At 40.3% G+C, this 25,637-nt stretch overlaps 1 protein-coding gene across 13 annotated transcripts in view; it reads right to left on the bottom strand.

Moving 5' to 3' along the window:
* Positions 1–2,015: 2,015 nt before the first annotated feature.
* elf1 (E74-like ETS transcription factor 1) overlaps positions 2,016–25,637 on the bottom strand; it is a 309,211-nt gene continuing 285,589 nt past the window's right edge. For 11 of the 13 annotated variants that reach the window (XM_069893437.1, XM_069893435.1, XM_069893441.1 and 8 more), the window contains 6 exons: positions 25,108–25,215; positions 15,464–15,643; positions 14,074–14,157; positions 12,202–12,394; positions 11,605–12,012; positions 2,016–4,420 (listed from right to left, as the gene is read on the bottom strand). In XM_069893437.1, coding sequence (XP_069749538.1) covers positions 3,490–4,420; positions 11,605–12,012; positions 12,202–12,394; positions 14,074–14,157; positions 15,464–15,643; positions 25,108–25,215 — 1,904 coding nt within the window. In that variant the 3' untranslated portion in view covers positions 2,016–3,489. The remainder of the gene's footprint in view (positions 4,421–11,604; positions 12,013–12,201; positions 12,395–14,073; positions 14,158–15,463; positions 15,644–25,107; positions 25,216–25,637) is intronic. The other 2 variants (XM_069893445.1, XM_069893446.1) reach the window with 2 other exon arrangements.

Genomic DNA, 25,637 nt, shown 5'->3' on the forward strand with positions numbered 1-25,637 from the left:
GGAAGTGGATGGGGATGAACAAAAGGAGGGGGAAAAATAAAGTGGAGGGTGAGTGCATGTGGGAGGAGAGGACCAGCAGTGTGGGTTACCTGTATGTGAAAAAAAAATGAGTGGTAAGGTACACAAGTGGAACATGGACTGCTCTTTTTCCAATCTGTGTTTGGCTTCTCTGTAGTAATGGAGAAGATCAAAGAAAGTAAATTACTTCAATCACAGTGTCAGCAGATTTTTGTGCATAACTCAAGGACAGACAGGATGGTATGGGAGGAAGAGGCAAAAAAGCATCCAACTGGAAGCTCGAGAAGGCCATTTTGGATGGAGTGTTGGCGCCTCACAAAATATTCACCCAGTCAATGCTTGATTTCCCCAAATGTAGAGTGGACCATGTTGTGTACACCAAAAGAGCAAACAGCTTGGAAGAAGTGCTGGTGAACCAATGTGTGTCCAACAACATGAGACAGGGAATTTCCCAATGTCCATTCCTGAGGCATAGGATGGACAAGAGGTTGGGCAAAACTGGAAGAGTTCCAAAGAACTTCAGAAGTCTTTGGGTTGGCAAAGTTGGCATAGAGGTAGCACAGTTGACGAAGTGGTTAGCACAACACTTTTTACAGTGCCAGCGATCTGGATCAGGGTTGAAATCCTGTGCTGTCTATAAGGAGTTGGTACATTCTCCTCGTGTCTGTGTTGGTTTTCCCCAGGGGCTCCGGTTTCCTCCCACTGTTCAAAATGTACTGGGGGTTGTAGGTTAATTGGGTGTAAATTGGGCGGCATGGGCTCGTGGGCCAAAACGGCCTGAAACTGTGCTGTATGTCTCAATTTAAATTTAAATAGTCAAATGCATCATATAATAGAGTTGAGTTAGAGCAGTGTACTTGCATTGTTTGAGCAAAAGCCTAATGCAGCAAGGAATAAAACAATGGCACTGACAAGGACAGATGCCGAGGATTCTAAAAGCAACCATAAGAATTCTGAACACTGGAATAGGCAGAAAATGGTTTGATGACTGCATTGAAAGATGCAGAGCGCACAAAATTGAGGAAGATGGTCCAAACTTTGCAGTATTAATTGAAAAGTTGCATCAATCCTCAACTTTGCTGGAAGTATTAATCGTTCATCAAATTGTGATTGCAAGGGAAAGCCAGGAAGTCACAGGCTAAAATATTCTTTTGCTATGGATAAAGTCTCCCCATTAAGGCAAAACCTGTGTGAGATGTTAATGTGAAATCCACTCAACAGTTTAAAAATTTTTGCTTGTCTATTCAAGTACAAGAAAATGTTAATGCTATTACAGATCCTAATTACTGCAAGCCAAACTGATGTTGAAATTTTACACCTATAGTCTTTCCTATAGAATATAATTAATGTTGGTGATAATTAATTAATCTCCACTACTGCCACTTTTCTTTCCGCTGCATATACTGTAGTTTTGGTTTCTGCACTTCATCTGACGTTGAAATAAATATTCCAATGAGTTTTCTGATTTAAACACTGCATGTCAGGATTCTTTCAACTGACTGGTCATGGAGGCACTGTGCTTCGGTTTGCACAAATTCATCTCTGCGATTCCTGCCAAAATATTATATATCTAACAGCGACACATTTTAGGCAATAATTCCATCGGTTATAAAGAACGGACACCATTAACTCCATAATGACAGCAGAATCAGGGCCACAACATCTTGCTCAGGTCTTGTGATCTAGCTGAAGACCATTTCAGGGTTAATCTAATTAGTCAATTGCTAATTAATCTTTATAAAGGCAAGACACTAAAAACCTACTGCAACACTCAAGAAGATGGGTTATCCCTTCTTTAGCTTTCTTCAACAGGTATGCTACTGTAGTTCACTGAAAGGGTGTGAGATATTGTTAAAGCAGAAAGTATTTCCAAATACCATTGCCTGCAGAGACATAAGCTACAAATTCTAAGCATGTTTTAATAACTTTTCCCAGAGCATATGCATTATGTAAAATATTTTAAAAACAAAATAAAGATCATTCTCTAACTCGGACAATTTATAAAATAAAAAGATTTTATTTTTTTTTCCAAGGAAATATCACTCTCCCAGGTGATTTTTTTTTCTTGAGAGGTTGTTGTATCAACATAGACCTCCATATGAAGCATCCAATGCTAGAACCACTGACAAACTGACAGAAAGCTGATCAAAACAAAGCCCAAGAGGAAATTGTGTAGCATCAGGAAACATATATATTCTGTATAATCAAAGATAAATATTTACAATTTTTTTTGGACAAAACCTCTTACAAAATATCCCAAATTCACATTTATTTCCTGAAGAAGTCTCTTCATATCACATATGAAAATATAACATTCTGCAATTCATCTACAAAGCATAACCAATTTAGATACAAAATATTAATCTTGTGGTTTATCGTCACCATTTTTTACGGTGAGCTAAAATTACATTCAATATTATTTTCTAAATGTCAAATTTTTGGTAAGAAAACAAAAATCCAAAACAAGGTTTACAAAACATAAATAGGCCATATAAGAAGCAAAGGAGACTTAAACATGATAAGGTTGGTCCAATCTAAGCTGTTCACTTAAGATGGACAATGTTCATTGTTTTTGCAAGATGTCCATGGGGAAGAGTGGGGGTGAAAGGATGTTGAAAAAAGCTGTACTGTCCACCACTATTTTAATGCACTGATTTCAAGAGTCTGAATGTAATGGCAGGAACATTTTTTGGAAAACATTGATTTGTTTATTCAAGGCACATCATGTGATTGAAAACTATGCCTGATGAAACTGAGTTGGTTGTGTCTCTTGGCACAGAGAATGGGTCCTTAACCATCAGTCCAATTCACTTGTATTCCATCAGCATCTGGCAAGGCAGAAAGTGAGCTAGCAATCAAGATCAATGATCTGATGCATTAACAGTTCCTCTCTTCACAGATGCTGCCCAATCCATCCAGTTCTTCCAGCCCTGTTTTAAATTCAAATTTCCCAAATCTAATGCATTTTCTTTTTTAAATTCCATGACTTTCCTGCAGGTTGGCTCAGGAACTCTTAAAATATTAACCCAACTAATGTCCTGGTGGTTTAAAGATGATTACCCTATACCTGTTTGGCCACAATGAGCAAGTTAATCTAAAATTCACTTAAACATCCACTTAGCCAGGAGAAGCAATTAAGAGGGGCCCTGGTACCAAGATTGAAGCCCACCTTAATTATCACAATTCTAGTGGAAAGAGGGAGAAAAGTGTACGTGGAGTTTTAATTTTCCATCAAAACTCCGAACTGGAAAATCATTGCACTATTTTGGTCCCTCGGTTTCTGAACTGATACTGAGATTTAAAATGACAGTCTTTCAAATTGTAACTGGCAATGATGGCCTGGACACAGTATTAAATATTCAGAATCAATAACTGCTTATTTACAATCCTTCTTCACATGATCAGACTGGATAAATACTGGTCCAACATGTGAAAGATACAATAGGTATGGTTTCTCCCCACCCCCACTGTTTACAGGACAGTTGGCTCTGCTTTAACTACTGCAGGAGTGGATGTGGCACTTGGACTGGGAGTCACATTACTGGGATAGTTAAGCAAGCTTGCTGCATGTGAAAAAGTCTGGGCATTTTCTAATTTCAGAAATGGCATGGTATCGTGCATATTCACATTCATGAGAGTGTTATCTTGATCACGTCTGTGGTCTGGGTGCAGGGTTGATAATGAGCACTCTTCACTGGCTTCCAGTTTCACTACAGGAGTGAGGGCACAATTCAGGTTGTGTGACATCGAGCTGTTGAGGTTCTCATTGCCTTGTACTGCAGTCTCCAAGTGCCTGTCCATTCCTTCGATCCTTATGACAGATGTGGCAATACTATTGGGATTGCTCAGCAACACATTGTTAAGATGCTGATAGTTGGGTTCACCATCCACATGAGGCCCAGGCTCTTCCACCATTCTCACTCCAGGAACCATGTGATTTGCACTCGTGACCACAGACTGAAATTCAGAACTGTCCAGGATGGGTTCAGGTGGCTTCAGCACAGTGGCAATGACACTACCCGGACGATGAGCCACCACAGGCTGACCGTTGCTGTTGAGGGTCACCAACTGTGTGATCCCATCAAAGGAAGACGGTGCACAATTATTTAAGACCGTTTGATATCCACCATCAGATAACGAAAGACTTGTGGAAATCACTTGGGGCTGATGGGCCTCAGTTAAGCCAACTCCATTTGTAGGCGGGGGAGACAAAGTGGCCTGGATTGTGACGGTTTCCTTCGAAGCTTCTGAACATGGAATGGCCCGTAAAATAACTTTGGAAGGACAGTTGTCTGTTCCAGGCAGCATGGTTGTGAGTGGAATTGTCTGCAACATGAGAGTCCCAACAGCATGTGTACCAGAAGTCATCACCATTGGAACCTGGCTTGGGACGCTTATTGTCCTGTTAAGAGATAAGAAAAAGGAAAGCTTTCATGAAGCAACTTATTATCTCCGGTACAACCAGTCAGCAAGAAACAGCCAGGAGCATGGCGTGATGAAAGTCGCTATCTTTCAAGATCTTTTTAAGAGATTATGTGAAAGCAGAAATAATTATCTAGTTCATACACGTGTAATATACAAATACACTGAGATTCTTGTTTTCTGCGGCTTCACAGGTTTGCAAAATACACTAAAAACAAGTACAAATTAAATCACCACACAAGAAAAAAAAATGAAAGGATAGATAAATATTCATAATTGCAATCAACGTCAAAAAACATGATGTTACAATTGTACAATGGTCCTGGAGTAGTGTTCTAGTTATGGTAATACAGGGAGGTTTAAGAGCCTGATAGCTGTTGGAAACACACAGTGCTTTTGAACCGATGGATGTCAGACTTCAGGCTTCCATACCTTCTGCCTGAATGTAGCAACCAGAAAGCAAGAAGAGGGCAGACAAAGACATGCATTTACAATTGGTAAAGCACATACAGGCAGTAGCACTGAATTAAAGGATTAAATGACCAGGTGCAATTGACAAAAACACGAGATCATCTAATCTGAACCGAAAGAGAAAACAACTGAAACTTTCCAAAAGGTTAGAAGAAATAAAAGGCCAAAGAAACTGGGGGTGCAAGAATATCCATCAGCTTGCACTGATGAAAGTTACAAAAAATAATTCAAACGTTTACGGAACATCGGCCATGTTTCTGGATAACTGAAGGACAAGGAAGTAGATATTGTGTTCCAGCAATATAAATATTTAACTAGGACAAACATGGGAGTTTTTGAGATTTTCTGGGTTATAAAACCTTCAGAAGAATTGGAAGTTGTCCATCCAGCATGCTGAGGCTGTTCCAAATCATCCAAATCACAACTGATCTCCTGCATTATCCTTCAATTCCTTCAACATCAATCTGTTTCTGTCTCCATATCCCTCTGGCTCAGAAGCATGGCTAACAGTCTCTCAGCCCCTCTCCCACCCCCTCCCCCTCTCTCCTTCCCTGCCTCCCCTTCCCACTCTCCACCTCTGCCTCTCCCTCTCCCCCTCCACCTCTCTCCCTCTCTGCCTCTTTCCCTCTCCCTCCCTGTCTCTCTTCCTTTCTCCCTCTCCCCTTTCTCCATCTCTCTCCCTCTCTGTCTCACTCCAACTCTCACCTGTCCCCCGCTGTCACTCTTCCTCTCCCCCTCTCCCTCCCTGTCTCTCTGCATTTCCCCCTCTCTCTCTCCCTCTGCCACTTTTTCTCTCCCACATCCACAAAGAAGCAGAAATAGGCTATTCAGCCCATTGAGTCTGCCCTGCCATTTAATCATGAGCTGATCCATTTTCCCAGTCAGTCCTACTGCTCTGCCTTCTTCCTATAACCCTGGCTAATCAAGAACATGTCAATCTCTGCCTTATATACTCTCCAATGATCTAGCTTCTACAACTGCCTGTGGCAACAAATTATTCCACAGATTTACCAACCTTTGGCTGAAGAAATTCCTCCCCATCTCTTTTCTAAGTGGATGGCCTTCAATCCTGAAGTTGTGTTACCTTGTCCTAAACTCTCCCACCGTGTGAAAAAATCTTTCTACATCTATTCTGTCCATGCCTTTCAACATTCAAAAGGAGATTCCCTCTCCTTCTAAATTCCAATGAGTACAGGCAAAGAGCTGTCACACATTCCTCATTCGATCACCACTTCATTCTCGGAATCATCTTTGTGAACCTCCTCTGAACCCTCTCCAACGTCAGCACATCTTTTTTTTTTAAATGAGGAGTCCAAAACTGCTCATATTACTCCATGAGGTCTCATTAGTGTCTTATAAAGCCTCAGCATCACATCTGTGCTCTTATATTCTATTCCACTTGAAATTAATGCCAGCTATTCCACTTGAAATTTGCCTTCTTCACCACTGTCTCAACCTGCAAGCTTATCTTCAGGCTATCCTGAACAAGGACTTCCAAGCCCCTTTGCATCTGGGTATTTTCAATTTTCTCCCCATTTAGAAAATAGTCTGTCTGTTTATTTTTTTCTACCAAAGTGCATGACCGTACATTTTCTGACATGATATTTCATTTGCCACTTCTCTGCTTAATCTGTCCGTCTCCCCATTTCCTCATCACGACATCATCCTCCACCTATCTTCATATCATCTGCAAACCTGGCCACAAAGCCATTTATTCCATAATCTAAATAATTAATATTCAGCATAAAAAAGCTGCCCCAACACAGACTCCAGTGGAACTGGCAACTGGCAGCCAACCAGCATATCATCCCCGTATTCTAACTCTCTGCTTCCTGCCAACCAGCCAATGCTCTATCCATGCTGGTTTATTTCCTGTTATACCATGGGCTCTTATCTTGTTAAGCAGCCTCACGTGCGGCATCTTGTCAAAGGCCTTCTGAAAATCCAAATACACATCATCCACTGCACTTCCTTTATCTTGCCTGCTTGTCACTTCTTCAAAGAATTCCAATACCCTTGTCTAACCCTAACATTAATGCATGGTCCTATCTTGTCATGTACCTCCAAGAACTCCATAACCTCACCCTTTACAATCGACTCCAACATCTTCCCAACCACTGATGTCAGACTAATTAGTCTGAAATTTCCTTTCTGTTGCCTCTCTCCCTTCTTGAACAGAGGGGAAAGATTTGTGATTTTCCCGTCCTCCAGGACCATTCCAGAATCTAATGATTTCCGAAAGATCATTATCAATGCCTGTACAATCTCTATCACAACATCTTTCAGAACCTGAGTGTGCAATCCATTTGGCCCAAGAGACTTACGCACCCTTGGACCATTCAACTTTCTGAGCACCTTCTCCCTTGAAATAGTAACTGCACTCGCTTCCCTTCCCTGATCCCCTTCGACACTTGGCACACACTGCTAGTGTTTTCCATAATGAAGACTGATGCAAAATGCTCATTTAGCTCCTCTGTCATCTCCTTGTCTCCCATTATTATTTCTCCAGCATCATTTTCTAGTGGTCACCTGTCTTTAACTTTTCATACATACTTGAAGAAGCTTTTTGATATTATTTGATAGCCTACTTTCATGCATCATCTTTTCACTCCTTCTGAGCTTTTAGTCACCTTCTGCAAGTTTATAAAACCTTCACAAACCTCCACTTTCCCACTAATTTTTGCTTCCTTGCATGCTCTCTCCTCTGCTTTTACATTGGCTTTGACTTCCCTATAGTCCGCCACAGTTGTGACCTTTTTTCCATTTGAATATTTCCACTTCTTTTTGGTATGAATTTATCCTGGACCTTCTTCATTTCTTGCAGAAACTCCATCCATTGCTGCTCTGCTAGTTCCCCCTTCCAATCTACTTTGGCCAGTTCCTCTCTCATGCCAGTGTAATTCCCTTTAATCCACTGAAATACCAATACGTCGGACTTTAGTTTCTCCTTGTTAAATCTCAAATTGAACTCAATCATATTGTGATCACTGCCCCCTAATGGTTCCTTTACTCTAATCTCACTAATCACTCCTGGTGATTACACAACACCCATTCCAGTACAGCCGATCCCCTCACGAGCTCATTAACAAGCTGTTCTAAAAAGCCATCTCAAGCATTTGACAAATTCTCTCTTGACATCCATTCCCAACCTGGTTTTCCCAATCTACTTGCATGTTAAAATCCCTCATGACTACCATAACACTGCCCTTCGGACACACCTTTTCTCTTTGCTGTTGTAATTTGTAGACAACATCCCAGCTTCTCTTTGGAGGTCCGTATATAACTGCCAACAGTGTCCTTTTATCCTTGCCATTTCTTAACTCAACCCACAATGATTCTATATCTTTTGATCCTATATCACTGCTTTCTAATGATTTAATGTTGTTCCTTACCCACAGAGTCACACCACCCCCTTTGGTTACTTCCCTATCCTTCGATACACCATGTATCCTTGGACATTCAGCTCCCAATGACATCCATCCTTTAGCCTCGACCCTGTGACAGCCACGGTATCATACGTGCCAATCTGTAGCTGAACTACAAGGTCGTCTGCTTTATTTCTTACGCTGCGTGCATTTAAATGATAAACTTTTTTTCTCTGTACTTTTTACTTTTTTCACTCTGTCCCTGTTGCATTGAAACTCATCCCTATGGCTGCAATTTTGCCCCATCTGCGTGTCCTTCCACACAAACTCCCTACTTGGTGCTGTCTATTCCTCTACTTCTTCACTTTTGCTCCCTGAAAATCTAGTTTAAACTGCCCCCCCCCCCCCCACCTCCCCACAAAAACATTTGCAAACCTCACTGCCAGGGTATTGGTTCCCCTTGAGTTCAGGGGCAACCTGTCCCACTTGTACAGGTCATCCCTTCCCCAAGAAAGGTTCCAATGATCCAAGAACTTTAAACCCTGCCCCCTGCACCATCTCTTCAGCCACACATTTGTCTGCACTGTCTTCCTGTTCTGACCTTCCCCAGCTCATGGCTCTGGGAGTAATCCAGAGATGACCACCTTAGAGGTCCTGCTGAGGTTCAGCTTCTTTCCTAACTTCCTAAACTTACTTTGTAGGACCTCTACCCTACTCCTGCCTATGTCATTCGTACCAATATGTATCATGCCCTCTGGCTGCTCACCCTCCTCTTTAAGAATATTCTGCACCAACTCAGAGATGTCCTGGACCTGAGCACCCAGGGGAAAGACACATTATCTTGGAGTTTCCTTTGGAGCCACAGTATCTCCCATCTGTTCCCCTATCGATTCCCCTGTTACAATCGCTCTACCTGACTTCACCCTTCCCTTTAGAGACTCAGAGCCGATCATAGTGTTACTGGTCCGGATGCTGCTGCCTGATCCAGATAGGTCATTGCCCTCAGCAGTATCCAAAGGGATATACTTGTTGCTGAGAGGAAGGGCCACAGGGGTACCCTGGACTTCCTGACTGTTCCCTTTCCCTCACCTGACAATAATCCTGCTACATTCTTCCTGCATCCTAGATGTGATAACGTCCCTATAACTCCTGTCCATCACCCCCTCAGCCTCTCGAACAATTCCAAGTTCCCTTGAGTTCATGGTCATAAGCTTGAGAGCAGCATGGGTTACAGATAGGGAACAGTGAGAGGGAATCCCACAGAACTCCCTTCAGAGAGCAAAGGAGAACTTCAGGACATGCATCCCTTTACAGATGGGGAGCAAAGATAGAGAGAATCCCACAGAACTCCCTTCAGAAAACAAAGAAGAACTTCTTCAGGGTCAGGCAGCAGCATCCAGACCAGTAGCACTGTGATCGCCCCCAAGCCTCATAAGGGAAGGGTGAAGTCAGATAGAGAGATAGTCAGGGGAACAGATAGGAGCTTCCCTGATAATCTACATTTTGCAAGAGGAGCTTTTCCCTGCCCTGGTTCCCATTCCCACTCTCTATTAAAGAGGAAAGAGTTAGTAAAACCTGTCCTTACCTTGCCTCAACATTTACATCTCCACCTCAGCCTCTGCTCACCAAAGCCTCAAATTCCCATTCCTGCACTAGCCGGTCCCCCACTAGTCACTCTGCTTGAGCTTCCCTTCCTTTTATTGACTACAGCTAATAAATCTTCGTCTGCAAAGCCAAGCCAAAGAAAAAGAAAGAAAGAATGAGCCAGTGGTGAGATTTAAACAAGCATCTACCTCTCCTGCTGCTTTTCTTAAACACTTCTCCTCTCATTCACAGTCTCGCTCTCAGAGACTCCAATAACATTTCTATCATAGTCATACTTCTCCAAAATCCTCTTTGTGGCAAGATTATTAAGGAACTCACCTTTATGGTACAAAACATGATCCAAATTGTTTTTTTTTCCTGTTAATCCCTCAAGAGAATGTTTTAGAAAACCATCTTGCACACATTCGACAAATTTCTCCTTCATCTTCTACTACTTATCCGACTTGGAATCACAGAGCTGTTTCAGACAGAAACTGGCCCTTTGGCCCAACATGTCTCTGCTGACCAAGTTGCCCATCTAAGCTCCTCCCATTGGTCTATTTTTGGCCATATCCTTTTGGCCCAACTTTCATCCTTCCAAGCCTTCCTGTCCATATATCTGCCCAAATGTCTTTCACATGCCAAAACAGTACTTGCTTCTATAATTTCCTCAGGCAACTCATTCACTCCACATATGGACTACCCTCTGAGTGAAAAAGTTGCCTCTCACCTTAAATCTATGTCCTTTAGTTCTATAATCATCTAGACGGGGAAAATCAAAACCATAAGCATTTCACTTTATCATGCCCAAAATGATTTTATATACCTCAATAAGGCCTCCTACTTCAGGGAATAAAGACCAAAACCTCTCCTATCCATACAGCCAACCAAATGTCCTTAAAACATTGTAATTGAAGCTGCCTTCACCACTTCCTTGGGCACATTGCTTCACATGTGCACAACCCACGGCGCAGAAAAAAATGCCCCTCTGCTTCCTTTAAGATCTTTTACTGCACACCTTAAACCAGCCATTCTCAACAGGACGGGGCAGGGGGGGGGGTGCAACTGAAGTCATTTTTTAAACGTTTTTTTTTTAATCTTGTTGGTAGGAGAGAAATACAGAAGAAACCAACTAAACTTGACTGCTTCACAGGGAAGGGGGCCCGTAAACTTTAAGGGGGCCATAGTCAAAAGGTTGAGAATGGCTGTCTTAAATTATGGTCTCTAATTTACCTTGTCTACATGCAGAATATTGGTCTGGTGGGGGGTTATATTTCAGACTGTAACCCAATGATGAGATAACACAAGTTGAGGACAAATTAAGCGAACTTACTGAAAATGCATTTGGAAACCAGCTAAAGCCATAAAGGGGCCAGCCATCCAAAGATGTGAAGATTTTGCAAATAAAAGTTAACATTGAAGGTAGTGTAACATTTAGAGCCAACGTGAATTATAATTTAGACGTACAGCACCGTAACAGGCCATTTTGTCCCACCCAATTACATCCAATTAATCTACAACCCCTGGTGCATTTTGAAGTGTGGCAGGAAACCAGAGCAAGAGGAAACTGCTTACAGACAGCACAAGATTTTAACCCTGGTCCCAATCGCTGGCGTTGTAACATAATGGCACTAATTACTCTACTAACTGTGCTGCTCCCACTGACCATGCTGCCCCCATTTCTTTCTTCTGTAAAACCATTCTGGAATCACAAAACACTACCGTTACATTAAAGCTCAGTTACCTGATTGTCTGTGCAGCTGAAGACACAGTTACAGAAACCCTGGAAACATTGGGCAGTCCTTGCTGAAGGACTTGACCACTTTGTAGCCCCTGGATGGTTGGTAAAATGGGGCTCTGCTGCCCTCCTGTTGTGTGAATGGCCGATGGTGTATGCTCCTGCTTGATGTGCTGGACCAACACTGACTGGGGGACAGCTGCCACCTTTTCAACGTTCTGCAGCTGTGTGACTCCACGGGAGATGCTTTTCCTCTTTGTCGGTGATGCATGATCTGCTGAGGCCACCAGGTTTGGTGAGGCATGCTCAGCCAAGTCATCATCAATGACCACCAGATTCTTAGGCATTTCTTTGAATTGATACACCAGCCGCTGACCTTCTACTTTGGCCAAGATCCCTCTCTGGTAGTAATACCTAAAAGGAACAAATGGTCTTTTAGAATCCAACTCATTGCTCCATGATGGTAATAAACTCAGAACATTAAGTCAGAAATTATCTGAACAATGCTTTAAAAACAGTTAGTAATGCAATAATTCATCTGTTGTAGAGATCCAACCCAACCAATTTGACATCCCTTTATGTTAGAAATACATCTTTACTCACCTCAGTGCTCTGCCCATTGTTTCATAGTTCATATCAGGTTTATTTTTGTGTTTGCCCCATAGTTTTGACACTGCCTTTGAATCCACGAGCTTAAAAATACCCTTTTCTCTCTGTGTCCACTTAATGTACTTTGGGCAAGTGTTCTTATCTTGCAAGAGAGCCAACAGGAATTCCCAGAGATAAATAGTGTTCCCTGGAAAAGGGAAAACATTAGGAAAATGAATGAACATTGCCATTCTACCATCATACACAATAAAGAGTGCAATAAAAAGACATTTCATAAAACATAAATTGTGTTAAGTGCAGAAAATCTTTTGACAAGGACCGCATATAATATAAGATTGGCCTTTCCTGAGCATCCCAATTCTATTTTCTCACTTGATCAGCCTGTTTAAAGTTTGCTCGATTTTTAAAACAAGCTGATTCATCTCCCGGTGTGCTACCACAACCAAGAACCCCTAGCTTTCTGAGAAAGTATTGTTATTTCAATTGAAATAAAATATCGATTGTATTTTTGATTTTGATATAGAAATCTCACACTTTTAAATTGTTTTATTTCACAGTAATTTTACTGGCTCCTTAGATGAAATAATAAGTAAAATAGTTTGCCGTTGCTTTGATTAAAACTAAGTACCTACTCCATCTGGTTTACTAGTTTTGGCAAGGAAAGATGATGAATATTTCATGTAAGAAATAGAAGCCAGGTTGGTGTTTGCTGCCTGCAATATAATGACCGATAGTACTTTGTTTTTAGTAGCATTGATCGCAACAGGGATACTCCAGGTACTATATAAATGCAAGTTTCTTTTTTATTGTTTCATTTCAAGGTCAAAAGTATCAACAGGCTGCTTATCAGTTATACTGATGCTTTAACTTCAAAACTTGCAGAAATACAACTGGAACTTCTTCAGCATGTCAAGGTTTCCCCCCAACCCTCACTCACTCTTTCACTCCCCCTACCCAGCTGCCTTTGGTCCACATTCTTCTGAATCCTTCCTGTCCCTACATCAGTCCAAACGTCATTTCAACAACATAATTGTGCCCTTAACTGAAAGGAAGATGGTTTAGGTTGATACAGTGCCCAACACAATCAGTACAAAATGGGTTAAACTGGCAGATTTATATTTTATTTCATGACATAATTGTGCCCATAACTGAAAGGAAGATGGTTTAACTTGATATAGAGACCAACACAATCAGTACAAAATGGGTTAAACTGGCAGATTTATATTTTATTTCATGACATAAGAGGAGGCCATTTTTCCCCAGAGAATCTCTGTCAACTCTAGGAGTAATCCCATTTCCTCACTTACTTTCCTTTCGCATTACCATCTTCTTCCTCAATTCTCCAACCACCTATCAGCACTAATTTACAGGGGCCAATTATGCCTTTGGAATGTGGAATGAAAACCAAGCAGCTGGTGGGGGAAGCCCACAGGGAGAAGAAGTGAACTACCCAGACAGCACCAAAGGGTGACCAGAGAAGTGAGCTCTCAGTTCTCACTGCTGTATTACATCTGCAACAGGGCCACACCAGCAATAAATTTAATTTATATTTGCGCATCGACAAGATTGCTATGAAGCACTAGACTGCTTGACCTTTCAGCTTTCATTCCCAATTCTGCAGGAAGTGCAAGTTGTTTTGGGCTCTCAAATTTAAAACTAATAACGTGGAATTCTGGAGAGGAGAACAAGAGGGGGATGAGAGGTGAACAAGTGACAGAATAGCAAAATAAAACTCACAACAGAAATTGTTTGTTTTGCTTATTCAGCAGATTCATCACCTATCAATTTGCGGATAATACAAAACCACTGAAAGATAAATCATAATGTTTGTGCAACCATTGAGCTGACATGTTAATGAAGCTTTACCTTTTCCATCCTTATTTTTCTTTTTAATTGGAATGTATGGAACTGTGACAGGTGAAGATGGGCGAGAAGGTTTCATCTTCCGACCTGCAAAATCAAATCACATCACCAACTTCTGACGAATGCCCCCAAAGCACGCCCCAACACTTGACACCCACATAGCACGTGTGTGCATCATTAAGAAATTGCAAATGCAATTTGGAGCAAGTTCTACATGCCTAGAAATTTACCGCTGGCAGGACATGCACCACCAGAAAGCATCTGACTTTAAAGAGGTACAAATAATCTGGGAATTTTTATTCCAGTACTGAAAATCTTTTGTTTCGACTGAATGGAAAATGTTTTGGTGTGTTAATGTACAAGGTTCCAGAATCATTGTTGGAGTCAAACTGCAGATGTTTAATAAACATCACGTACATTTAAGGGTTAAGGAGCAGGAGAGCACTCTGACTGATTGAAGTCTTCAGTGTTTTAAGCCATACAGGACTGTGCAGAAATTATGTTATCATCAAACAAAATTCATATATAATTTTAAGTGCTCAGTTGCCAGTGTCACCAAACTAGAAAGGATTTTGGGCTGTGAAGAGGATGCCTGGAGCTTTCAAGGCCACATTCAGTGGTTGCAGTACAATGTGAACCAGTTATTTACTTTGTAACGAAAATAGAGAAACCAGTATTTCAGTGGTGAGAAATGGGCAAATGTTGATGTTCAAGGAGTCTTGGATTTCCTCAAATACAGATGAGCAAGCATCTCCTCGGCTTAGAGAAGTGCAGTAAATGTGTCTGCAGATTAATTACTCGGTCAGCAGCACTGTCATAAAGGAGAGATTGGGTAGATTGGGCCTGTATGCATAAGAGTTTAAAAGGATGCCAGGTGGAACTGACGCTGTTTCATTAGCTGGTGATAATAATCTGGAAGTCAATGAAACATACAAATTCTAATGTGATTAAAAAGGTTGCAGTGGGGGCTTTGGGGCTCATATCATCATCTCAGGACTGTGTATGGGACTGGGACAGGGGGGAAAAAAAATTAAAGAGTAATGAACATGAGGAATTGTGCCACAAAAGGTGATGGAGGACGTCACAGAGTATGGTTGAGCAACAGGGAGATACATTTCTAACAAAAGTCATGAAGCAATACAAGGATTGCGAATAAATTGGATGAGAACAGTCAATCACATTGAATGGCAAAGCAGACTTGAAGGGCCAAATGGCTGAGTCTTGATCGTATTTTGTATATTCCTAGCGTGGAGTTTTGTTATGTGTGCAGCTACATAACAAGAAATTAGGAGGTAAAATAAATCAGGACTCCTAAGTTATTCACAATATCAACTTGAGGACCTCTGATTATTTCTCGTTCCCCAGAAACACAGTTCACAAATCTCAAACTCACCTTTCTTTTTCCTTTGTTTAAGTGCATTTTTTCTGGAAGACTCGTATGCAGGATCGTCTCCATCAGCTGCCAGCAGAGGTGAAGATCTTTTAATTACATCAGAGATTTTATCTAATGTGACAGTGACTTGCGAATCAGATTCTGTGATTTCTCCATCCAGAGGATGACCAAATCCATGAACTAATCAGGGATTACATGGAAGAAGGAGGGAGAAAAAGGAAAGTGCGGTGGGAAGGTTGGGGTGGGGGGAATGGAATAAATATAACTAATATTTTAACAAGACATTGGTTTGATTATTAATTTTGCACATGTGAAAAATGCTGTACGATTGTCTGATCAATAATGAGATTTCTTTTTTATACAGGGTGCTAAATGTTCTCCACTGTAACACCTGAATATTTTACTACGCAATACACAAAAGTGCTGAAGAAATTCAGCAGGTCATGTAATATCCAGTTAAAAATAATCAATGTTTCAAGCCTGAGCCCTTGCTCAATGACATCGTTCAGACACCTCTTCTTACTTATGCCTTCAACAGGACCCCAGCAAATTTCATCCAACCACCGTCTCATGCACTATCTCAGAACTCATCACTTCCTGTCATCTTCCTTCCACGGCCTCCAACATATTGTTTCCCAACCCAACACTATTTCGTTCTACTTCTGTAACCCAGAGGATGATCTAACAGGCTGGTCAGAAAAAGGGATTTCCATGTGCTTGCTCCTGGAGGGTCATCTGACCAGCCAGGCAGGGGGCAGGTCAAAAGTTATCTCCCATGTCAATCAAGGTCAGACCTACCCACAAGTAAAGGTGTCTTCCAATTGGAGCCCCCTCCCCATGTGCCTACTTGGGCTGGCCCTTCACGAGCTACAGGATAAAAATGCAACAATGCAATGCTCTCTTTTAACCTTGAAGCCATCCCTGAGCTCCACCCCAGATTGCAAGCAATGGGCGATGCTGGAGGACAAGTTGCAAGGTGTGGGCCGGTAAAGGGTGGGGGCTATTCATGGCATACACCTGGAGAGACTGTCATCTTACTTGTCGTAGATTGCAGCTGGATTTATGTTTCTTTGCTCATTGGAGTGATCATTCATAATTAACTTGCATCCAATGTGCATGATTTGTGTGTTACTGCTTTGTATGTGTGTGCAGTCAGTTTTCTGTTGCATATTCCCATGTTTGGAAATAAAGTTTATGGTTTGATCCTAATATGTGTCCAGATTGTCACTTTTTGAACCCTTCAAACTTGTTCCTTCATTACAACCTCTTACCCAAGGTCCACAAACCCACTTGTCCTGGCAGACCCAGCATTTCTCCATGCTCCTGCCCGACGGAACTGGTATCACTTACTTCGACTCCATTTTGTCCTCCCTAGTGTTAGGTCTGCTTTGTTCATGAATGAGTGAGACAAACACTAGACTGAGTCGAAATCAGGGTTCTTTGTTCTTTATTACCGGATTGTAACACTTGCAACTAACAATGTTAGTCGGAGAATGCATTCTGCCGTTATCAGCAAAATGGTGATTTTTTATACCCTTGGATACGTGCTTAGAACATCATCATATCATTACTTGTCCAATGACTAAAACTGTTGCTATCCTTTCCCTGCTAGCTTCCTGCCTCTCAATCCATCAATGTCTCTCTTATCTTGTAAGTACAAGGATGCATTCACATCTTGTTACAGCCCTGCACAGGGTAACTCCTTACACATTCCCATCTCATGATGTTTTACCTTACACTAGTCCAGTTCGTCCAACTTACATCCACAAAAGTTTATGTGCCCTCCTTCACTGAACTCGACCACCTATTCTTCACCATGGTCATCCAATCGCGTTGCACTTCTATCCCCCATGCTGAAGGCCTCAGAGCTTATTGTTTCTTCCTTGACAACAGACCCAACCAGTCCCCCTCCACCATCACCCTGGCAGAACTTGTCCTCACCCTCAATTATTTCTCCTCTGAATCATTCCACATTCTCCAAGTCAAAGCACTATTCAATGATATGCTCATGGGCCTCATTATGCCTGCCTTTCTGTTAGCTATGGAGAGCAATGCATCCTACAGGCCAATACAGGCAAGGCCCCTCCATTCTTCCTCTGTTTAATTGGCAACTACTTTGGTGCTGCCTCATGCACACAAGATAAGCTTGTTGACTTTATCCACTTGGTTGCCATCATCCACCCCGACCTCAAATTCACTTGGTCCACCTCCAGCAACACTCTCACCTTTCCCGATCTCTCTGTCTCCATCTCAGGAGACAAAACCTTGACAGACATTTTCTACAAACCTCCCAATGCCTACAGCTACCTCGATTATACCTCTTCACATTCTGTCCCTATTAAGATTCCATTCCATTCTCACAATTCCTCCATCTCCATTGCATCTGCTCTCAGGACAAGGTCTTCCATGCCAGATCACCAGAGATGTCCTCCTTCAAAAAAATGTGGCTTCATTTCCACCACCAGCAAGTCAGCCCTCACCCCCATATTCTCCATTACCTGCACATCCGCCCCTTGGCACAACATGGACAGGATTTCCCTTGTCCTCACCTTCCACCCCACCATATCTAACACATCCTCCTCTGCCATTTCTATCACCTACTATATGATGAACCACTTGACAGGTATTCCCCTCTCTACTCCTCCAGCACGGATTGCTCCCTCTGTGACTCACTTGTCCACTCCTCCCTTCCTACCAATCGCCCCCCACCTTGGAATCTACCCCTCTGAATGCAGGAATTTACTAAACATGCGCCTACACCTCCTACCTCACCACCTTTCGGGGTCCAAAAACAGCCTTCCCAAATGAAGCTACACTTCACTTGTGAATCTGCAAAGGTCATCTACTGCATCTGGTGCTCCTGTTGTGGTCTCTTCTACATCAGAGAGACTGAATGCAGGCTGGGACATCAGCACCTTTCTTTTGCCTGCCGCCATGGCAGGAATCTCCAGTGGCGACTTATTTCATTCCCCCGCCCCATTCCCATTCTACATGTCTGCCCATGGTCTCATGCACTCCCAAACTGAAACCACCTGCAAACTGGAAGAACAAAATCTCATATTCCGCCTGGGCACCTTCCAACTGGATCAGATTAGCATCGACTTCTCTGGTTTCTGTTAGCCTCTTCTATCCCTATGTCTCTTTTTCCTATCGCTCTCTCTCTCTCTCCCCTTTCCCTGTTCCCTCTCACCTCTCCATTCACAGAGCCATCCCCTCCCCCAATCAAGTTTCACCTTTCCTCCCATGCCCGATTATCCCCTTTCATCTGTTTTTTGCTTACACTTGAAGAAAGGTTCAGACCCGAAACATTGCTTATGTACCTTTATTTCCTATGGATACAGTGAGACCTGCTGAGATCCTCCTGCACTTTTGAGCTTTTATCTTCCTCAGGAATGTTCAGGCTGGAAATGTCAACTGCCTTTTACTTCCGCTTGGATGTGGTGTGACTTGCTACGCTTCTTATTGCACTTGATCCCAGATCTGCAGATTTTCTTGCTTGACGTTTTACAATTTTGTTAGCTTTACTTTTCAACAAATGCCTTCATAAAATCCCTACATTTCCATTTATCTATAAAAGAAGGAGCTAGAATCCCACGTACATGCGACCTTGTTTTGTACAGTTGGACTTAAGAAAGGAACATCCTGGAGTCACGTGATGGAGTAGTGGCCGGACGGTGAACTCCAGCCCTCTCCAGAAAAGTCGGGAAAAACAAGAGAAAATACAAAGGCACAGAAATAAAAGTTAAAGAAAAGTGAGTATAAAGGTGGAAAGAAGATGGCGATAAAAAAAAGAAAAATCACAATCAACGGTAAGAAGAGAGGAAGAGAAGACAATGAAGGAAGAAAGAGAAGGCCTTACCTGTCCGAAGAGGCCCGATGTGGAGAGAGAAGCCCGCTTCCTCAGGTCGGTAGAAATAGGACTACAAAAATGGCTCGCAGAGCCGAGTAAAAGTGCGCAACCGCGCATGAAAAAAAACACACCGACGGGAGGGGGGACCAGCTGGGGAGTCGATCTCCACAGCCGGCAACGACAGCTGCAGAACACCTGCAGCAAGAAGAGACCACAGAAGACAATGAAAACAAGAAAGAAGAGAAGAAAAGGGCAACAAAGAAACAACAGATGGCCAACCCAGAGGAAGAAGAAGAGGAAGAGTACAGTGAATTAGAAGAAGGGAAAGGCAAGGTAAATGATATACTTTCTCTTGTTAGAGGATACATGGAGTCATTTAAAGAATGGCAAACACAGGAATTTAATGATTTAAGAAGAAGAATAAACAACACAGAAGAGAAAGTGAATAAAATAGATATGACCTTAACAGAAATGGGAAAGAAAATGGACAAGATGGAAAAGCGGACAGTAGCAGCAGAAATGGAGGTAGAAGACTTAAAAAAGAAATTGGAGGAATCTAATAAAAAAACTAAAGAGACACAAGAACTACTAGCTCAAAAAATAGATATAATGGAAAATTATAACAGAAGAAATAACATAAAGATAGTGGGCCTTAAGGAAGATGAAGAAGGCAAGAATATGAGGGAGTTTATAAAAGAGTGGATCCCTAAGTCCCTAGGATGTCCAGAACTACAGCAAGAAATGGAAATAGAAAGGGCACATAGAGCATTGGCCTCTAAACCACAACCACAACAAAAACCAAGATCTATTTTAGTAAAATTCCTAAGATATACTACAAGAGAAAAGGTACTGGAGAAGACAATGGAAAAAGTAAGAGAGGGCAACAAACCACTGGAGTATAAAGGGCAAAAAATCTTCATTTATCCAGATATAAGTTTTGAACTCCTAAAGAAGAGAAAAGAGTTCAATACAGCAAAGGCGATTTTATGGAAGAAAGGGTATAAATTTATACTAAAGCATCCAGCGGTATTGAAAATATTTATTCCAGGACAACAAAACAGACTATTCTCGGATCCAGAAGAAGCACGAAAATTTGCAGAACAATTACAAAAATAGACTGAGGGATGAAGACGGGTAATGAGAGTAAAAATGATCACGATTGATATGTGTGCGGGTAAAGAGGTATAAGAGTGAATAGAGACAATGTGCATACGTGAATGTATCTGTACTTAGAGGAAAATATAGATAGTATAGACAAGAATTAATAAGGGAAGGTAATGGAATAGAGAGAATAAGGAGGGAATTAAAAGAGTGACCTTTGTGACATATGAAAAGTGAAATCTTTTCTGGGGGGGGGCTGGGTGGGGGGAAATAGCGGTCACTGCAAAATCAGTTGACGCTTGCGAGTGGATTCGCAAATCCAAATGGAGAGGGGAGATGTGGTTGTCCGACAAGGGATAAAGGACAACTCAGGAGGGGAAGGGGAGATTGGGGATAAAGAAGATAGAAATAGGAGAATAAGGAAAATGTTGGATGTTGTAGGAATGTTGTCTTATAAAGAGTTGAAAATAAGAAAACAGAAATGGAAAAGGAGGAAAGGTAATGATGGAAAAACGGAAAGAGAAGATAAACAAAATATAAAATGGCTACGCTGAACTATATGACTTTAAATATTAATGGAATACATAACCAAATTAAAAGGAAGAAACTACTAAATTTACTGAAAAAGGAAAAAATTGATGTAGCATTTGTCCAAGAAACACACTTAACTGAATTGGAGCACAAGAAATTAAAGAGAGATTGGGTAGGACATGTAACAGCAGCATCGTATAATTCAAAAGCAAGAGGAGTGGCTATATTAATTAGTAAAAAGGTGCAATTTAAAATAGAAGAGGAAATAATAGATCCAGCAGGGAGATATGTTATGATAAAATGTCAGATATATTCGGAGTTTTGGAATCTACTTAATATATATTCACCTAACGAAGAAGATCAAAAGTTTATGCAAGATATCTTTTTGAAGGTAGCTAATACGCAAGGGAACATACTAATAGGAGGGGATTTCAACCTGAATTTGGATCCAAATATGGATAAAACGGGGAAAAAAATTAACAGGAAGAACAAAGTAACCACATTTATAATTAAATCAATGCAAGAAATGAGACTTTTGGATATATGGAGGAAACAAAACCCAAAAGAAAAGGAATACTCATACTACTCGGCTAGACATAAAACATACTCAAGAATAGACCTATTTTTGTTATCAGGTAGTATGCAGGATAGAGTAAGAAAAACAGAATATAAAGCGAGAATGCTATCGGACCATTCACCCTTAATATTGACAGTAAAGCTAGAGGACATCCCTCCAAGAATGTATAGATGGAGATTAAACCCCATGCTACTTAAAAGACAGGATTTTAGAGAATTTATTGAAAAACAATTAAAAATGTACTTTGAAGTAAATACGGAATCAGTGAAAGATAAGTTTATACTATGGGACGCAATGAAAGCATTCATTAGAGGGCAAATAATAAGTTATGTAACCAAGATGAAGAAGGACTATAATCAGGAAACAGAGCAGTTGGAAAGGGAAATAGTAAACATAGAAAAAAAATTAGCAATGAAGGAAGATACAACTAAAAGAAGAGAATTGGCGGATAAAAAAATAAAATATGAAACATTACAAACATATAAGGTAGAGAAGAATATAATGAAGACAAAACAGAAATATTACGAACTAGGTGAAAAAACGCACAAAATCCTAGCATGGCAGCTTAAGACAGAGCAAGCTAAGAAAATGGTATTGGCATCAAGGAAAAAAGACAAACAAATTACATATAATCCAAAAGAAATTAAGGAAAACCTTAGAGAATTCTATGAACAATTATACCGAACTGAAAACGAAGGGAAAGAAGGGAAAATAGATGAATTTTTGACTAAAATTGAACTACCAAAACTACAAATAGAGGAACAAAATAAATTAACAGAACCATTTGGAACAGTAGAAATACAAGAGATAATAAAAAAATTACCAAATAATAAGACACCAGGAGAGGATGGATTTCCAATAGAATTCTACAAAACATTTAAAGACTTATTAATACCGCCCCTCCTGGATGTAATCAACCAGATTGATGAGACACAAAACTTACCAGATTCATGTAAAACAGCAATAATTACAGTGATACTAAAACAAGGGAAAGATCCACTCTCACCAGCGTCATATAGACCAATATCTTTGCTAAACACAGATTATAAGATAATAGCTAAACTATTAGCAAACAGATTAGCAGAACAGGTACCGAAAATGGTAAATTTAGACCAAACTGGATTTATCAAAAAAAGACGCACAACAGACAATATTTGTAAATTTATTAACTTAATTCATGCAGTAGAAGGGAATAAAGCACCTACAGTAGCAGTTGCTTTAGACGTAGAGAAGGCCTTCGACAGAGTAGAATGGAATTATTTGTTCAAAGTATTGCAAAAATTCAGTTTACCGGAGAAGTATATTAATTGGATTAAAGCATTATATAAGGGACTGTTAGCGAAAGTGACAGTAAATGGACATGTATCAAAGCAATTTAACTTAAGCAGGTCAACGCGGCAGGGATGCCCACTATCACCTTTATTGTTTGCGCTAGCTATAGAACCACTAGCAGAATCGATAAGAATAGATAATAATATAAAAGGAATAAAAATAAAAGACAGGGAATATAACATCAGTCTATTTGCGGATGATGTTATAGTGTACTTAACAGAACCAGAACTATCAATAAAAGAATTATATAAGAAATTGAAGGAATATGGAGAAGTGTCGGGTTACAAGATAAACGTAAATAAAAGTGAAGCAATGCCTATGAATAATGCGGATTTCTCAAAATTTAAGAAGGAATCTCCATTCAGATGGCAAATGCAGGCAATAAGATACCTAGGTGTACAAATAAACAAAAATCTAGGCCAATTATATAAACTCAATTACAATCCACTAATGAAAAAATTACAGGACGATTTAGAGCATTGGAAAGAGCTACCACTAACACTGATAGGAAGGATAAACTGTATTAAAATGAACATTTTTCCAAGGATACTATACTTATTTCAGGCATTGCCAATACAACTGACAGAAAAATTCTTCAAAGAGTTAAAGAAAATAATAAGGAAATTTTTATGGAGAGGGGGGAAACCGAGGATAGCACTAGATAAATTAACAAAATGGTATAAACAAGGAGGCTTACAATTGCCAAACTTCAAAAATTATTATAGAGCCGCACAATTAAGATACCTATCAGATTTTTATCAAACAAGGGAAAAACCAGACTGGACGAGATTAGAATTAGATAAAATAGGGGAAAAGATACCTGAACACATATTATATAAATGGGACAAAAAATTGGTACAACATAGAACTTCTCCAGTATTATATCATCTCCTCAATATTTGGAAGAAGATTCATGTAGAAAGAAATAAAATAAATTATCAATTACCAAAACTAATATTGACGCAAAATAAGCTACTCCCTTTTACAATAGACAACCTTTCCTTTAGAAAATGGGAAAAAAAAGGGATTAAAAGAATAGAAAATTGTTTTTCAGGAAGTAGATTCTTATCCTTTGAACAAATGAGAGATAAGTACAATATAACTGGAGATACAGCGCTGGCATATTACCAACTGAGATCCTACTTGAAAGATAAATTAGGAAGCAATTTGAGTTTACCAGAGGGAAGTAACCTTGAATATGTGATTACAGATACAATGTTAATCAAAAGATTTATAACAAATATGTATATTAAACTGCAAGAAAAGGAGAATGAGGAAACAAATGGTAAAACTAAACAAAAATGGGAACAAGATTTAAATATAAAGATAAAAAAGGAAACATGGGAGAAATTATGTTCTGGAACGATGAGAAATACAATAAATACGAGGCTACGTATGATACAATATAATTGGTTACACAGACTATACATTACACCGCAAAAGTTAAATAAATGGGACCCAACAGTATCTGATAGATGTTTTCGATGTAAAAAAGAAATGGGAACAACAATTCATGCAATCTGGACATGTGAGAGAGTAGAAAAATTTTGGGATGATCTCAGTCAGATATTAAATAAAATAACAGAAAACAATATACCAAAGAATCCAGAGATCTTTCTCCTAAGTAACATAACAAACAAAGAATTTGGAATTGATTTGGAGGATGCACAAAAAAGATTGTTAAGATAGCCCTAGCCGTAGCAAAAAAATGTATTATGTCAACCTGGAAATTGGAAGATAATTTGAAAATACAACTATGGTATATAGAAATGAATAAATGTATTCCATTAGAAAAAATAACATATAGTTTAAGAAATAATATTGAAATATTCGAACAAGTATGGGAGCCTTACATTAAATACAATAGCGAAAACCTACCGGGGACAAACATTACCTAAGTTGATGGAAGGAGAAGGAAAGAAAAGAATGGACTCAGTAGAATTTCTGGTGTATTTTTGTTGAATGACAACATTGTCTGACTGGCTTAATGCAACCTAGATTGTATACCTAAAATGGATGAGAGGGGGGGTGGGGGGGTGGCTTGGGAGGAGGGAGGCGGGGGGAGAAAAAGTCACTGTATATGTGTGAAAAAGAAAAAGTGTATATCATGGCTAATGTGATTTATGGTGTGAAAAATAAAAAATTTTAAAAAAAAAGAAAGGAACATCCAAACATTTACTTCATGCAGAATGAGAATCCAAAAGGGAAGTGCAACGAAAGTGCAACAAAAGTGCAACTGCAACTCAAACTTACACATTCTTTTTTCATCTAAGATAGCGTTTGGGGATTCCATATTCAGAAGCGCTTCAGCAGCCTCTATTGTCTCCATGGATTCATCTTCATTCTGGCAGGAAGCTTCCACTGCAGGTCAAAGATACACAAAAACAGGTGAGCAAAGGGCAAAGGATTGCCAGAAGCAGAGCAAAACGTGCAAGGACAGGGAGTCGCCATGAAGATAAAGTCTTTACTCCAAGGGTAGCGATATTTCAACTGCATATTGATGTGGGAATGGATTTTCTGTCAGCTTCACCAGTATCCGCGCTGTTCCCCCCGGATTCTCCCCACCCCAACCCCCGCCAATCATCCTGGGACGAACAGTAGATTCGCAGTTTCCCTTTAATTTTCACACATTTAGGCTCTGTTCTAGGGATGTAGGTCCTTTAAATACACAGCCCATGAACAGAAGTCCTGTGTTAGGAATTTTTAGGTTAAACAGTTGAATTTTTTCCGGCTCAGACCCCATCCTTACAAATCTGAAAAAAGAATCACAATAATATTCTTCC

This window comes from Narcine bancroftii, chromosome 8 (genome assembly GCF_036971445.1).
Source record: "Narcine bancroftii isolate sNarBan1 chromosome 8, sNarBan1.hap1, whole genome shotgun sequence".
NCBI lineage: Eukaryota > Metazoa > Chordata > Chondrichthyes > Torpediniformes > Narcinidae > Narcine > Narcine bancroftii.